The following is a 16,008-nucleotide window of genomic DNA, read 5'->3' on the forward strand; positions in this document are numbered from 1 at the left end:
TTTTACAGGAAGAAACCTCTGGCAGAACCAGGCTCAGGGAGAAGCAGCTATTTTCCATGACCAGTTGAGGGTGGGAGCATCAAGAATTTGCAGTTATTCACTTCTGGGCAATCTTTATTATTAGTGTAGTTGCTAAAATGTTTTAATATAATTTTGTACACATTTCTGAGTTGAAGACTGCTTTAGTAATGCTAAAGAAATGGTATCATGGTGATCAGCTGATGGTATTATATTCCAATCTTTATAATCTATTAAGCACTAAACCATAGAGAAGGTAAATATACAATGTACAATCAATTACACGATGTAAGTAATAGTTTAATGGTGGGAAGTTTAGCTGCCAGTAGTTTTGTGCTATACAAAAGGGAAATTTCTCACAGTTTGGCGCCACTGTCTACAAAAGTAGCACAAGGTTGAGGATTTCTAATAGGTTGTATTAACCAATGTGATGATTTTGTTCTGCTCAAAGTCTAAAGGTTTCAACTTTTAAAACGCACACTCAACCCGGGGCTTTGGGAATCTACTTTATAAAGGTTCCGAGATGAAGAGGAAAAATTACAAAGTAGTAGACCAGCAGAAGACACAGGAGTCCTCATATCAGTCAGAAGTGGAGCTGCACACAAGCACACGGGCACGGTTCAACAGTCAAATTTGATGATTTTTCTCACCCGAAACAAAGAGGTGCTCTTCCTCGTGGACAACAACCTACACCTGCATCTCATCTCATTGCAGTTGTTTGGTACCGCCTGAGTTTGGTGCTCATTATTGTCACCTGAATGAATCACTTTAAAGCAACAAACACTTTACGTGGTGAATCCAAACATGCTTGTGAATGCAGGGAAAATATGTTTTCTGCCTGCTGTTGTCTTTGTTTTGCACTCACTCTCATTTTTTTCCTTCCTTCCTTCCTTGCTCCTTGCATCTTCTGTTACATCCTTTTCCACCCCTTTTTCCTTCCTTTCTATTTCCTTCACTCACCCCATCTCTCTGTAATTAATGGTGCTTAAACGCAGCTCCAGCTGTCGTGGCATTGGGACTAAATCACAACAATCATGAGTTATTATCAGCAGCGTGCTGACTGATTGTGCTAATGTCTGCGCTGATCGTATTAATGCTGGGGCTGATTGGAAAACATCCATCATAATATTCCTGGCAATGAAGAGGTAATAACTGGCATTATCCTGATAATGAAAACGACTGTTAGGCTGAAGATTAAAACTTAACAGTGATAACAAGGGACTTCATATTTGGGAGAGCAGGAGGAGAAATTGCTGCTCTGCTGCTCCCTCTCTGCTCCCTCTCTCTCATGATGTCCTTGCCTCTTCTCCTTTACCTTTCATCCCGTTTACTAATCACCAAGTAAATGCTTCATTTTGTTTGCTTCACATCATTTCTTTATCTCTTCTTCTCCATATTCACCATCTTGAGCTTTCTTTGCGAATGCTCCTCCTTTTTCCTCCACATTCTTCTCATTCTTATCCCAGCCTTTTAGCAGAGATGCCACACAGTTTTTCTCCCTATTTTGTCCTTAATTTTTTGCTTTCCTCGTTAACCCTCCTAATTCCTCCTCTTCAGTCCTTCTATTTCTGTGTCCTTCTTATTTAACATCCCAACAGCTTATCCTCCCTTTTCCGGACTGTTTGTCCTTTCCCCCGTCTGCTCATTCTTCATCCTATTTGTAGAAATCCTCCCTCCTCCTTCCTCATTTTGCCTGCTTATTCTCAGACAATCCACCTGTTTTTTTCCCCCTTCTTCTCTTTCCTCATCTTCTCTTGTCTGACATCCCACCTGCTTTTTCTCCTCATCCTCCCAGACTCTCATTGTATGTGTGTGTGTGTCTGTGTATTTCTCTTTCTCGCTCTATATCCCCACCTCCATAGCAGTAAAGGAGCCCTGTCCATTTATGAGAGAGAGACTGGTGGGGAGGTGTGGGAGGGAGTTTCGAGAGTTTTAATGAGTCGGTGCTCACACTTATGACAGGAGGGGTAAGTGATGGAAAATTAATCTGTTTTAGAGAGACAGGAAGTAAGGGTGTGTGTGCGGATGTGCATATGGGAGTTTTGGGGGGGATTTTGTCTGTGTGCCTCTGTGTCTGAGTGCTGTTTTCCTATGAGAATTCACTGGCTCACCAAGCAGAGACATTTTTAACTTGTACAATCAATATGAGTGGGTGCGTGTATACGTAGTGTTTTGTGTGTGTGTTATACTGATGAATGGCCAAGCTCTTAATGTTCTCAACCACTATGTGGACTAACTAGACTATTTAATCACCCTTTCTCTCATCCCCCGCCTGCTCCTCTCTGTTTTTGCCTCTCTGCCAAAGCTCAGTGTACTGCTGAGGTAAGACAACACCTATTGTACAGTAAGTTACTCGTGTGTGTGTGTGCGGTGGGAGAGGTGGTGAGGGGCGGGAGGGAGGAGTTTGTGAGCATTAGCGCTGCATCAGTCAGTGTCCAGCCTGCTGGCTTGTACACCTGTCGGCTCGTTATGGAGCGCAGGAACAGGAACAGGCATGCGGAACATAAATCTAACACACACTTGCATGTACGGCACGCAAACACACCTTCACACATCCTTGTTATACTTGTGTTTGACTCAAACTCACTCTCTAACTTCCTTTAACTTCTCCTGTCACCGCTAATTGCCTGAGTGCCGCCATTACCTTAACTTTCACGCTTAACGGTGACACTTAAAAAACACTTTTCATAATGAGGTTTGAGAAAGGGCTGGTCACAAATTAGTCTTTTACCTAGAATTTATAAGGTAGTGAATATACTGTAGTGCGCACGCACAAACACACACACCTTGAAGAACAGACCTGTAAATTTACCTGTAATTGGAGGTGGGTGTTGGCTCCAGAGTCGATCACTTGGCATGTGGTTGAGCTCGAAAAGGTGTACGTGCATGCGTGTGACTATGGCAGTAATGAGCACTGAGCCATGGGATGCCCAAAGGCAAGGTTCCTTAACAGGGTCAGACTCAAGGACGTCTGGCACGGTTCCACACGCCCACCTACAGTACGCACACACACACATAAAACATACTGGACCAGCAGACTGCAAGCTGATCGAGCACCATTAAACAATGTGAGGAAACAACATGCTTTTTGTGCATTACACTCCCCCATTGGCTTTTCTCTCGCTGTCTGTCTTCTCTCTCTTTTATGCTCACACGCACACACACACGCACACACAGTGAAACACCCTCTATTCGTCCCCAAACGAACGGGAGATTCACGCTCCACTAGCAAAGACTCTCAAAGTGTAGGTTATTAATGAGAGCATGTCCTAACAACATTACAGAGCTACTGCCCCATGGAAGAGAGAGGAGAGTGAAAAAGTGTGTGAGTGGAGAAGAAGAGAAAAAAGGGCAGAGAACAGGAAGTGCCAGAAAAGAAGAACATATGAAAGAAGAGGAGGAGAAGAAGAAAAAGGGAACAGGAAGGAGGTGAAACAATTAAAGAAAAGGGTAAAAAAAAAATGAAAACAAAGGGAGAAAGTGAAAAAAGATGACAGAAAGAAGAAGGGGAGAGAGGAAAAATGGCAAGAAATAGAGGACACGAAAACAAAAACTGATGAGTAGAACATCAGAGAGGAGAAAAGAGAAAGGGATTGGACACAGGGAAGAAAAGGGCGAGCAGAAAGGTAGACACAAGGACAGAAGAGAGCAAAAAAAGAGAAGTGTAAATGTGAAAGAAGGGAGAAAATGAAATGAGAAGAGGAGAGGTGAGAGGAAAGTGAGAGGAAAACTGGAAAAGAGAGGATGCTGAAACACCCTGAGGAGCGTCAGTAATGTGTATGCCCTCTGGCATTTTAATGGTTTTATTGGAAAAAGCAATGATGAATGGACTGAGCACTGCTGAGTGGACAGTGCCATCTAGTGTTTTATATTTAAAACCCTGAGCGTGCATCTTCTGTCACACTCCTTACACTTATGCAAAATACGGTGCATAAACGTCCTCCTCCCCACCACTTTACATTTAAACAATCTGCTGCTTGTGGTCATTTTTCACCCGTTTTGGGCCGTATTATGGATGCAACATGGAACAAACTGTGTGTGTGTGCATGTGTGTATGTGCTTGCCATGCTTGGCTGTTATTGGGCAAGTGATCTGGGGAGCATTGTGGAAGCAGAACGATAAGCCTGGTGTCACTGGCGTCTAATCATACTCCGTGTTCCTTATCGGCTCCGGGCTCAGGAGACGGAACAGAGGAGAGAGATAGGCGGAAGAGGAGGAGGAGGCGGGGGGTATGGTGGGAACTATGGAATGGAGAGGGAGAAGTGAGGAGCAAGAGGGTTAGGTTGAGGGTGAGGTCGATAAAGAGAGGTGAGGGGAGAAAAACGTGAGCGATGAGAGATGTGAGAAGGGAACGGAGGACATTAGAGAGGAAGAGGTGGAGATTTAAGGGTCTACTGCACTAAAAGCATATAAAGAACTAGTGCCAAGTTCTGTGTCCCGACTCACCTCACCACCCACACAGCACAAACCCACTGTGTGTAAGAGGATCTGCTAACCCATTGCAGCTTCCAACTGCTTGCACACACTTGTAGCCTGTGTGTGTGTTTTAGGGTTATCAAGAGTGCTAAGGATGGGTGGTAATTGAATAATGACAGTAACGCCTCTGATGGATTACCTGTCACTCCTCTCCCCTCTCCCCCTCCATCACTGTCATCCCCTTCATCTTTGGCGCTCTCGCCTGGCAACCTCCGGTCAAACCATTCGCGCCATCACCCGTGTCAGCGCAGATGAAGACACCCACAAACACGCAAGATGACACAAAACACAACTGTTGTAGACATTATTGTATTAAAAACAATAGGAAAAACATCCAGAGGTTTCATTTACGTTAAAAGTTTAAACTGCGAGTATTGCTAGCTAAGGCTAGCAAAATAACATTAGCGACTGAAGTGCTTCTTATAAATGGCTCCAAAGTGTTCAGGCTTATTTATAGTTGTGTTACAGCTACAGCCTGTGGCCTGACCTACACCTTCACAGAAATCTTACCACTTGCAGCGACAGACCACAACTTTGCTAGTACTTTGCAGTGTAAACACAGTAGTTTGATGAATGTATAGTAACCGAAATGAAATTTATTAAGCTTTCATTTTATCTAGCTTCTTCACAATGTTAATGCAATAGCCAGGATTTTTCCTATGATAAATGTGTATTGAGTAATGTATATTACTCATTTTGCCTCTGCAGCATGTTCATGGATAGGAGCTTGTCAGTGTGCTGCATATCCCTTATTTAGCGACTTAGAAATACACAGCAGTGCGCACACATTAAAAACTTTACAGTTTTACTACTGTTTGTGTGCACTTCTGCTATCTTGGATCATGAATTTGGGGTTTGGTGGGTCTTCTCTGACTTTCTGAGTTTCTGCTGCACATTTCCCAGTTTCAGTAATTCTCTGAAGTAGCTTGTGAGTGCTTGTTGACAAGTCTTCATGTTCCATGCAAACTACAGGTGATCGCATACAGTCTGCTAGCAATCAAATCAAGGAGTTTTTTGCCAGGCTGTCAGGGAATACACATTTTCTACTTGTGACTCGTGGTTGCCAGGGTGTCACATATTGGTCTGTAGGCCAGTATGACTGGGGCTTTAGCAACTGATTTTCTGGTGACCGCTGTCAACTTTCAGCAATCGCTTGCCAACTGCGGAATACCTCAGCTGGTCATTGCCAGATGGTTATGGATTGGCCTGTAAGCATGTGTGTCTGGTGCCTTGTTTTCTTGATACTTTATTATCAAGATCAATTATCACAGATTCAAAGTGTTGGACACGTGAATGCCACATAGTAAGTGTTAATCTGTCTGCAAACCCTCAATCCAGTCATAACAGACAAACTACATAATACCTGACTTTGCAGTAAAGTGTTAAAAACAATGACATCTGAACACTGGAGCCAGTGTTTGTGCTCGCTATGTGTTCTTTTGTGAACTTTTGTTTCGTTCTTTGCTCCTTTTCCTGGTCAAGCATCTTTTTATACACAATCATCACTCAGCCCATGCATAACCGCTGTTGACCTTTTTGGACTACTGCATAAAATAACATCTAAATGCTTAAGATCTCCTGCTATCTGGACCTCTGATTATACATAAGGCTTCTTGTTAGATAGTCCAATAATATTATTGGAGGTGTAATGGCCTTTCTAGATGTGCACAAAGCCTCTGTGTAGGTAGAATTCCCATAATCCCTCTCTTTGTAATCAAAGACATACACAAAGCCAAAGCAAGACAATAAATCCAGCAAAAGTTTCTCTTATGTTGGCAAAGCAATGCAGACACACCAGTGCACAAATATAGATGCAAACAGCTATAGTATGCTTTGGTATAAGTGCAAAAACCTCCATTTCTAAATGACTAATTATCATTTTCCAACACTTGCACTGACACGCTCCCTTCTCTTTCATACTCACACTCAAGTTTCAGAGGACTGAATTGAATTAGTTGTTTTTATTTGTGCATCGCAGCAAAATGGGCAGCAAGAGAGCTGAGGATTGAGAATGATTGCAGCACTCTGCTGCAATGCAGTTCAATCTACAGTATCTGCTCACTTCTAAATGATACTGCTCCATCAAAAACATGGGCTTTCTCTAAGCCCCTGGCGTTGTAAATCAGGTAGCTTTGCCAGCAGGCGCATTTAGCCTACCCTGAGTGGAGCTCTGTTTGCACATGTGGACCACCTATGAAGATAGTGTGTCTCTGATTCACCTGTCCACCTGGGAGGTGCTTCTCGCTAACCGAGTGAACACCTGAGCTTTTGTGCTTTTCTGCTTCTTTTCATCCTCTTGCGTCCCTTTCCAAATGACTGAGAGGGAGCAAAGTGACTATTTTTGAGTAAATGTGTGTGCAAGAGGCAGCCAGAGAAAAGAGATGATATCAAATCTAATTCATTTCCACACAGATATATAGCTGTTTCGGGATAATTAGAAGCCAGCATGAAAAGAAGAGAGGATTATTCTCTTTATCATCATTCGTTTAATTGGTTGAAAATAAGGAAGGTTTGCAGCACTACACATTCACGAAGAGATGAGTATTTACATCAAGCCTCTTTTAAGCCTGTTGGACAAAGGTAGCAACAAACAGCACCAAACCAGAGTAGAAGAAATACAACAGAAATGCACACACACAAAAATCTGCCACCAAATTTCTGCAAATTATCTGTTGTACCAGCTGTGGATTCTTCATGGATGACGAGGTCTAAAGACCACAGTTTGATGAGGAGAACTTCATCCGGCTTATCAGTTGATTGCCAAGCTCAGTGATGCGCTATGTGGAATAACATGAGGTGGACATGAGGTGAAAAGCCCACATTTACAGTACACGATTCAGCAGGTCAAGTAAGGTCAAACTGGTTGTGTCTCTTTAATTATAGTGCCTTATAAATGCTTATAGATGCTGTTTTGTTTTTCTTTTTGTCAATTGCAGTTACAATTTCTTCACAGACAATTTCTTTAGTAATACCCATGACGGTTTTTAATCAGATTAAATTCAAAACTGACTAATTAAACATCCTGCTGTTAGTAACTCTTACCTCCTATCATTATCATCATCTCACTACTGGTGGTAATGTTAAAGTATAAATGACATATTATAGGAAAAAAAACCCACATGTGTATAAAGACAGGAGTGTGGGAGAGGCTGCAAATTTTGAGGAATCTGGGTGACGCAAATGTTGTCACAGATGAGAAAATTATCATTTTTTTAAGACTCCCTCAAGGGTCATTGAAGGCAACTCAACTCTAAGTCCTCCCCCTTTTCTAATCGTAAGGTGTTAAAATACACTGTGAGCTGGCACAGCCTGGATCACCATACCGGACGTGAGAAAGCAGTGATCCAAAGGAGTAAGCTATACAAGGCATGGGAAAGCAGGAATCCTATCAACACTAACACACATAAACATACACACACACGCACATATGCACTCACACACACGCACAAACAGTATAGTATGCCAGAGCACCAATTAGGGCATTAATGGCTGTGGGAAACAAAAGTGTATACTCTCTTTCTCTCTCTCTCTCTCTCACACACACACACATACAGTAACTGAGACTTCTAAGCAAAAAGTTAATAGCACCCAGTTGTTCAGTGCCAGAGACAGACCCTGTGGGAGTGAGGTGGAAGGGTGGTACCGAAGCTTAGTCTAATGAAACAAGCCAAGAAGGCTGCAGTTTCCCAACCAATATACAGGGCAGCAAATGTTAAGAGGACTTTTTTTTGGTATGTGTTAATCAAACACAACAGTCATTAACTTTTTTTTGTCCTATCCCTTTCTTTTCTACACTTCCCCCCCAGCGTCCTTTAAAAACATGTTCAATTTTAGTGTTGTATGTTTTAACAGCCAACTAGCCACTCTTTAACCTTGTCATAACCTGCCAGCAAGCATATTAAAAGACATAAAAGTCTGGAGGAGGGCAAGGATATAATATTAAAGATTGGGTGGTGAAATGCAGGGGGAAAAAACATTAATAAAGCGAAGCAAAAAGAAGAAAATATGGTGAGACGGGGGACACAGATGGCAGGGAGGGAGGATGGAGAAAGCGGGATGGGGTGGAAGATGATGTGCTGGATGTCTTCCTCCTCTTCCATCAGCAGAAGCCTGGTGGTGGGAGAGTGCAGTAATGAGAACAGCTGCAGTGGATGCGCTCACAGATACACACACACACACAAAGCAAAAAACACTCCTCCAGCCACTTAGCCACCCACTCTTCATCAGCAATTCCACATAAACACATTTTTACACACAGGCAAATAGGCACACGTCATCACTCTTACCCTCACACTCGAAGGCTTGCAGCACAGTGGTATAAGTGGGGCCCAGCCAAGAGGTGTAGCTACCCAGAACTCTCTGCAGGTGGTGGGTGGCATCACTGAACAGCAGATCGGATTGGCCATAGCCTGCTGAGCTGAACAGGCTGAAGCCCTCGGTGGTATTGCCAAACACATTCTGCAGGAGAGAGGAAGTGTGTGACTGCGCTTAATGCATGAGGGCATGCATGGATGTGCGTTGGCGTTCTGTGTACACGAGTGTCTTTCAGATTGTGTGTAAGTGCAGGCCGGGCGGATCAGCACAGGACGTATCAATCATCCTGGAGTCTCCCACACACTGAGTACGGAGGAAGGGTGACAGTTTAGTAGATACCTGCGTACTAAGACGTGCAGATAAATAACACAGGGTCCAGAGATCCACACACAGCTCTGTGGAAAAACATGCACACACACACACACACGAGCAAAGCACATGCAGCTTATGTCCACACCCACCTGTAAGCGTTCCAGATACTTCCAAACACGGCACTTGTCCTCCATACGCACCACCACAGCGTTGGCAGGGACTGCGGCAATGTGGCATCGTTCATACTCCTCCAGACCGGCATCAGTTCCATCAGGACACAGCAGCTTCAGGTCCTCCACCTCCAGATCCAGGGCCCAGGACTCTTGGTTCTTACCTGGGCAAGAGAGGAGATATATAAACAGGAGATTGGGATTTTGGGAAATGCACATTTGATTTCTTTCACAGCGTTACATAAGACAAATGAAACCAATCTGTCTGTTAAATGTAAAGCTCAGCTACATTAAGACTAGAAACAGCTAGCCTAACTATTAAGGGATTAAGTATCTCTGACTATCAGAGAGCAAAGCCCACATGCCAACGCCTCTAAAAGCCAGTAATGAATATGCACTTTCTTTAACATGGTTTTACTGTGGTTTAGAGAAACTAGTGTATTTCTTGGCCAGCTGTAGAGATATCCTGGGTCCTCATCATGATGATAAGATTACAGTAAGTTGTGGGTTGCCAGTTTAGCTCAGTGGGTGAGCAGGCGACCATGTGAAAGAAAGTAGCGGCCTGAGTTCGAGTCTGACCTGCAGCCCTTTGCTGCATGTCTTTCCATCTCTCCCTTTTCTGTCTGTCTACTCTGTCCAATAAAGGCTAAAATGCCACAAAAATAATATTTTTTAAAAAAAGTTTACATTAAGTATACCAAGACATAGTTGTCCATATAATTACACGGTCTCCCTCTGAGTTAAGTCTAATGAAAGTAACATCATATGCATTGACCTCCTTATCTAAAACCATTTGAAAGCTGTAATGTTTAGTATGTAATTATTCCTCATACACTGAAAAAGCTATTTACATTAACTAAGAACTACTTTAGTTTTTTTTTCTTTTGTGCATTCATTAATTTGTTTATGGTGACACATTTATCAAACAGTGCAATCCTGATTTATGACTAATTTACCATGTCCACCTTAACGATGAATATTTTATATGCCGTTTTTGTCAGATTTGGTCGGTCCCCTGGGAATTTTAAAAAGGGAAGCAAAACCCCGTTTAACAAAACAAACAACTGTGTGAAAAAAGGGTAAACCACCTTGAAGCCTACAGCGTTCCCAGACAACAGCCCAGACCTTCTGTGTTTTCCTGACCTCTGTTAATCGTTCTGACTCTGGACATTTCTGAACCATATGATAAAGCATGCTTCGTTAAGCAGCGACAGCATTTTGTGGAGCTGGCGTCAAACTGCTCCTTCTCGGCTATACCAGCAGAGCCTGTGTAGCGTGACGGCGATAATGATCGCCATTAATTTTGGATGTTGCCCAAAGCAGAGGAGCAGATGCAGCAAACAGAGAATTAGGGCACTTCACTGCTGGACAAAATGTCTGCAACTCCGTGGCTGTCCTGTGTGTGCGTTTGTGTGTGATATCTGTTTCTTTTTCTTTCTCACTCTTATCTTCTCTTGTTTTCAGATTGCTTACTTTTCTCTCCACCTCACATCCCCATATATTATCATATGACATCATAATTACAGTGCAATCCGATCACTGTATTCCACATTCTGTAAAAAGCACAAATGCATTATGAAACACTGACATCCTATGTCTTGACAGGGAGTTGCACCCTTTGCAAATTCCAAGCAATGTAATCACAAATTGAGACATTATAAAGATTATATCACACAACAACGACTATCATAGTCTCTAAAATAAGCAGTATTTTGCACACTGACCATCCAAATTGTCAAAGACTGTTGTGTGTTTGACAAAAGCCACGTCGCCGAGGTTCTCAGCCACGCACCTGAACGAAAACACACAAACAGCAAGACACATTCAGTCTATAAATAGATTGAAATATGAATGAAGTCAGCACAGTTGCCAGTGTGCTACTGTTAACAGACTCTGGAGACCATAAGTAAACTCCCTCTGCCACTTACTGTGGCACTTTAAGAAATCACCCCCTGTAGTTCTTTTGTTCCCCTCTGAAGTACATTCAGTACTGTGCCAAAGACTGTTCTACACAGACGGCAGTACTGCACAGCACAAACAGTATTATATATTTATATTTTAATACATACAAGATTTTTTTAAACAAATTATGCAACACAATCACAGGAACTGTTAGATTTATTCTTTTCTGTTCTCTTATTTTAATCTGGTTGTGTGTTCCATCTGTTCAATATATATATATATATATATACAGTAATTTGTCACTGTATTGTTATTATCTCTACTGCATACCTTCAGATAAGGAATACACTAGAGTTCCACTATTACTTTCTTTATGGAGGCAGCATGCTGGAATGGATATAAATTGAGGGCAGACACAAAGGCAGCAGTCATAACATCTACTTCACCTCTGGGTGCTGTTGTTGTATTATTTCCCATGTTACTAATGTCAGTGTACCTCAGAGCTCCCGATTCTCCGTAATGCCGCTCTCTGTGGTTGTTGGCGCAGATGTGTCTGTCGTTCTCGTCTCCTATACAGGCCTCGCAGAGGTTCTTTGGATTGTTGCCTCTGGGATCGTGCTGGGGATCCTTAATACCCGGCACGCAGCTATAACCGAAGAAGTTCCCCACCACTGACAATAAAAAGACACAGACACCAAAGAATACTTGAAAAGTCTTCTGCACTTTCATGCTTAAGGTTTTTGTCCTGTTTATAAACTGTTGCATGGGCAGCATATGTACTGTACAAGGCTTCAGAACGCTCTAAACTCAGTTCCTTCTGCTATTGTTGGGTTAGTATGATGTAATTGAGAGGGGATATCCTTATTATGGTCATCTTAAGCTCACACTACTGTGATCACAGAAGAAATCTCAGACAGGATGAACTGTGAGTCATGCCCAACTACTCAATTCCAAGAGTTAAGGGAGTCCAAGAATAAAAAATATAGTACTGGAAATGACCATAAAGGGTCCCTGTCAAAGTAAATAACTCAGGTCCACTTGTCTTTCTTTTTCAGCTTCCCACTGTTGAATTGTATAGTTTGCTATCAATATCACAAGACTTTAAAAGTCAGATTTTTCTTTTTTTGTGCAGTTTAAATTTATGTAGGTGTAACTGGCCGGTTACACCTACTGATTCCAACCTTTAAAATTAAATAAGTATGAGCCTCTTCACTGTTTGGGACCTCACATGCAAGTTATGCTCAACCAAAAATGTATTTTAAGACCAGTCTCTACAAGATTTGGATGCTGGATTTTTATAGAAAAAAAGACTACACTAAATTCTTGATGGTTGGAAACCATGTGTCCAGAGCACCATAATAATAAACTTTAAGAGACAGCATTTTTCCTGTTTATCTTTCCTTCTGATTTTTTATTGTGTTCCTCTTTTTATCCCCTTATCCACCTCACATTTACAGAAAGAAGCACTGTTGTGTGACTGTCTCCTCTCCTTGCATCTCCAGTCTGCCTCATTTCTTCACCTCTTTGTTCCCCTTCACTGCTTTCCCGATTTCCCCTCCTTGCTTTGAACATTTCATACACCTTCCACCGAAACACACCTACACTTATATCACCCCTGTCCCCTCTCACTCACCTCTCGGGAAGTTGCACTGCTCTCCTACACTGATTTGGGATGTGTTGACCAAGTAGCCAATGGGAACAGTCCACCCCACTGTGGTACGAATGCCGGGGTGACAAGAGCTGCGCTCATGCATCTCCAGCAGGGACAGGTCTGAGGAGGAGCGGCGTGCCATTGCCACCACATAGTAGCTGATACCATCTACAGAAGAGACCAAAAATGAAAAATAAATAAATAAAGGTGATTAGGTGTTATATGATCAAATCAATTTTCAAGTTGGGATTAAGTAGTGAGTGCAAGAAAGTAGCTTGTGTGTACAGTATCTGCATTTTGACATAAGCTGAAGAGACTTCAGTGCCTTCCTGTGTCACCTGCTGCAGACCTTAAACATGTGACTTACCTACACCATTGTAGGACTCTCCTGCAGCAAGCTCCAGGCCATGGCAGAAACCAGCAGCATAGATGTCATCTCCAAACATGGAGGCTGCATCTGCAGTCCCATTCTGAGCAAAATATACATTCATAGTTTTATGCATGTCTCATAGATACTTTTTAGTTATTTTCTTTTGTAGTCACATTTTAGATAGATTATAACAGTTCATATTAATGTTAAGAGAGAACACGTTTTTTGTTGTTGTTTTTTTAATTGCTACAAAATTTCAACTGCCATGGATCTGACAGAGCTGATATAAAAATGAATTAAATTAAATAAAGGAAATGTATGACAGTTTTTGATAAGAATCTACTTTCCCCATCAGTTGTTCTTTGTGTACCTTGATTTTTTCCATACAGTCCCTGGTGTTTAAGCCTCGGACACACTGCAGTGTTCCTTTTACATTTCGAGCTGTAGCGTTTCCGGCCAAATCCAGACACTTCTGCTCCTCAGCATCAGACAGCACACACCAGGAGACTTTTCAAACACAGTGGGGACAAGTTGTATATGTGCAAACTTTAAACAGTTAGACCTCAAATTCCACAACTCATGCAGTTCTGCCACTAAAGCGTCCCTTTAAATATACAAACAAGCAAGATTTGATCACTGATGTGTTAAGCATTAATCTGATTTTCCAACAGTATTAAATTGATACCTGTAGTTTTTTGATTGGAGAGACATCTGACATACAGAAGAGGCAGAAAAAGCAGGAACGCTGAAAGCAGTCTTCTCCCTGGATACTCCATGTCAGCTCTGGATGGAAACCTGCTTGGGACTAACTCGCTAATACGGCTGAGATGAGGAACAGGTGGAATACATTAAGAAAAGTCACTTGTGTGCCCCTTCCCTCGCTTATTATTTGGTCTTAGGCAGAGAGAGGGTGAAAGGTAAGAGAAGGAGATAGGTAGGCTGACTGTAGAAGAAACCATCACATTATTCCTCTTTCCCCGCCTCTTAAGTTGAAAGTCCTGGTAGATAATCCTTCCTCCATCTCATGACAGCAGTATAGCATTTCCCTCTCTAATTATCCACTGAGACTTATCCCTAGTGGAGAGGATAGTGGTAGAAACATGCAGACTCAGAGCAGTTCAGGTCACCTGGCACAGTGTCGACCGGGGGTCTTTAATTAAAGAAAGCTGTGGATAATGTGTCTCTGTGCTGGAGCTCTGTTCCTGGAGAATAGATACTGGCTGGGTCTTGCTCTGACTCACTGGAGACCTAAGCCTCAGGTAAGCAGGAACAAACAGCGCTGGCCATTGTTCATGGTCAACAGACCCTGTGGAGGGAAAACGTATTGGATACTTGATACAATTCTCCTTTTCGCTCTCTGCTCTGCACACACATAATAACACATGCACATGCATACATACACACACACACCCGAACTCACTGCCGTTTTTCTTAACATCTACTGTGCCAATCAATAATTGAAGGAGTCTTCAGAGGTGAAAAGTGAAATTAATATATCATTGAGTCCATATTTTAGGTGCAGTATTATGTAATAATAGATCTGCATGAGAGCTCAGGGCACGAAGAGTCCTATTGGTTTTCATGAAACTTTTCAGGAAGAGGAAAGTTGGGAGATCTGATCTTCTGCACACTTCAGTGAAGGGACAGGGAGCACAGAAGGACTTTTGAAGTCTAGCACTCACATAATACTGGTGATTAAATGTGGAGTTTTGAGAAATTAGTAAGAGCAAATAGGGTTTTTCCAAAAGAACCTGTTTAGATGAGCTTCTGAAACATCTTTCATCAGCTGGTTCATGTGCGATTTTTCCTTTTTTATTAATTTATTTACATTGACCACCATCACTGTAAATGGGTCATTCCTTGGAGGATGAAAACAGTATGAAAACCTAGACAAAAGATATAAGACAGATCAATTAAAGATGCTCAGTAAGGCTAATGATAGAGCGTAGCAATAGCTCTACTGAGTTAAGTTCAGCCAACAGAAACCTGGCAGATCAGGTGACCTTAACACCTGCTGAAGGCTCAGCCGATGCCTGTGGCAAATCTTATACAGGACATGTTATTTGTGTTGCTTCTGCCTGCATAAAGCCTGAGAACCTGTTTAGATGGACCTCTGCAATCTGCAAGTCGTTTTGCAACCCACCTCCACACCAGCTGCTCCATTCATACTTAATTTAATGTTTGTTGTCTCTGCTGTTCCAAGAGGGATTCTTGCTGCTCCTCGTCCTGCTTTTGCCTTTCCACGTCAAAGCTGCATTGCCAAAATAATTACTAGAGATGGAATGATATTTGTATTGCAATTGAGAACAATAGCAATGTTGAGGTCAATATCTTGCTCAGCACATTCAGGAGGAATGTGACCTGCTCTGTACTATATGCAGGAGTTGCAGGAGACAGATGTCTTAAAATTGAAATAAACTCTAATGATTTAGAAATGTGACCCACCTGGATGGATCACTACTGAATCTTAATTAAGAAGCATTTCTTCATCAGTTTTAAAGAGGTACAGAAACAAAAACCCTGACATGCATAAAAAGTGTGTCACAGCAAGAAGTTAGACCTGACCTTATTGCAGTGTATCACTCGGAATAATTAGGCAGCAAATCATTTGATAACTGGTTCATAATTAAAGAGAATCAAACTCTAATCTAAATGTAGTCATTGCCAACTTTTTCCCAGAAAATAACAGTGTCTTTGGTTGTAATGTGAAGTTTACCAACTTTTATCAAATAAAATAATCAGCAGTTTTTACACAAATTTCTTAACTGGGAAACAAAGATTGTATAATGTCTGAA

At 42.0% G+C, this 16,008-nt stretch overlaps 1 protein-coding gene and 1 long non-coding RNA gene across 2 annotated transcripts in view; both read right to left on the reverse strand.

Annotated features, from left to right (window-relative positions):
* The window catches only part of LOC112843068 (uncharacterized), a 121,781-nt gene extending 118,781 nt beyond the window's left edge, over positions 1-3,000 (reverse strand). The window contains exon 1 of the long non-coding RNA XR_003215184.1: positions 2,831-3,000. This is a non-coding gene — a long non-coding RNA (uncharacterized LOC112843068). The remainder of the gene's footprint in view (positions 1-2,830) is intronic.
* Positions 3,001-6,960: 3,960 nt separating this feature from the next.
* On the reverse strand, positions 6,961-14,738 carry otomp (otolith matrix protein). The gene is made up of 9 exons (XM_005477210.4): positions 13,899-14,738; positions 13,584-13,720; positions 13,211-13,313; positions 12,826-13,011; positions 11,689-11,863; positions 11,015-11,082; positions 9,270-9,454; positions 8,781-8,952; positions 6,961-8,604 (listed from the first exon to the last, which is right to left on the reverse strand). Exons 1-9 carry the CDS (start codon positions 13,987-13,989, stop codon positions 8,594-8,596), a joined length of 1,128 nt encoding a protein of 375 aa, XP_005477267.1. The 5' UTR covers positions 13,990-14,738; the 3' UTR covers positions 6,961-8,593.
* Positions 14,739-16,008: the final 1,270 nt, after the last annotated feature.

This window comes from Oreochromis niloticus, linkage group LG19 (genome assembly GCF_001858045.2).
Source record: "Oreochromis niloticus isolate F11D_XX linkage group LG19, O_niloticus_UMD_NMBU, whole genome shotgun sequence".
In the NCBI taxonomy this organism is placed as follows: domain Eukaryota; kingdom Metazoa; phylum Chordata; class Actinopteri; order Cichliformes; family Cichlidae; genus Oreochromis; species Oreochromis niloticus.

Coding starts and splice junctions, on each gene's coding strand:
- otomp (XM_005477210.4), bottom strand. CDS start 13,989: ATGGAGTATCCAGGGAGAAGACTGCTTTCAGCGTTCCTGCTTTTTCTG. Junction 13,721..13,898: donor CTCCAATCAAAAAACTACAG/GTATCAATTTAA, acceptor GTGTTTGAAAAG/TCTCCTGGTGTGTGCTGTCT. Junction 11,864..12,825: donor GCAGTGCAACTTCCCGAGAG/GTGAGTGAGAGG, acceptor TTTTATTGTCAG/TGGTGGGGAACTTCTTCGGT.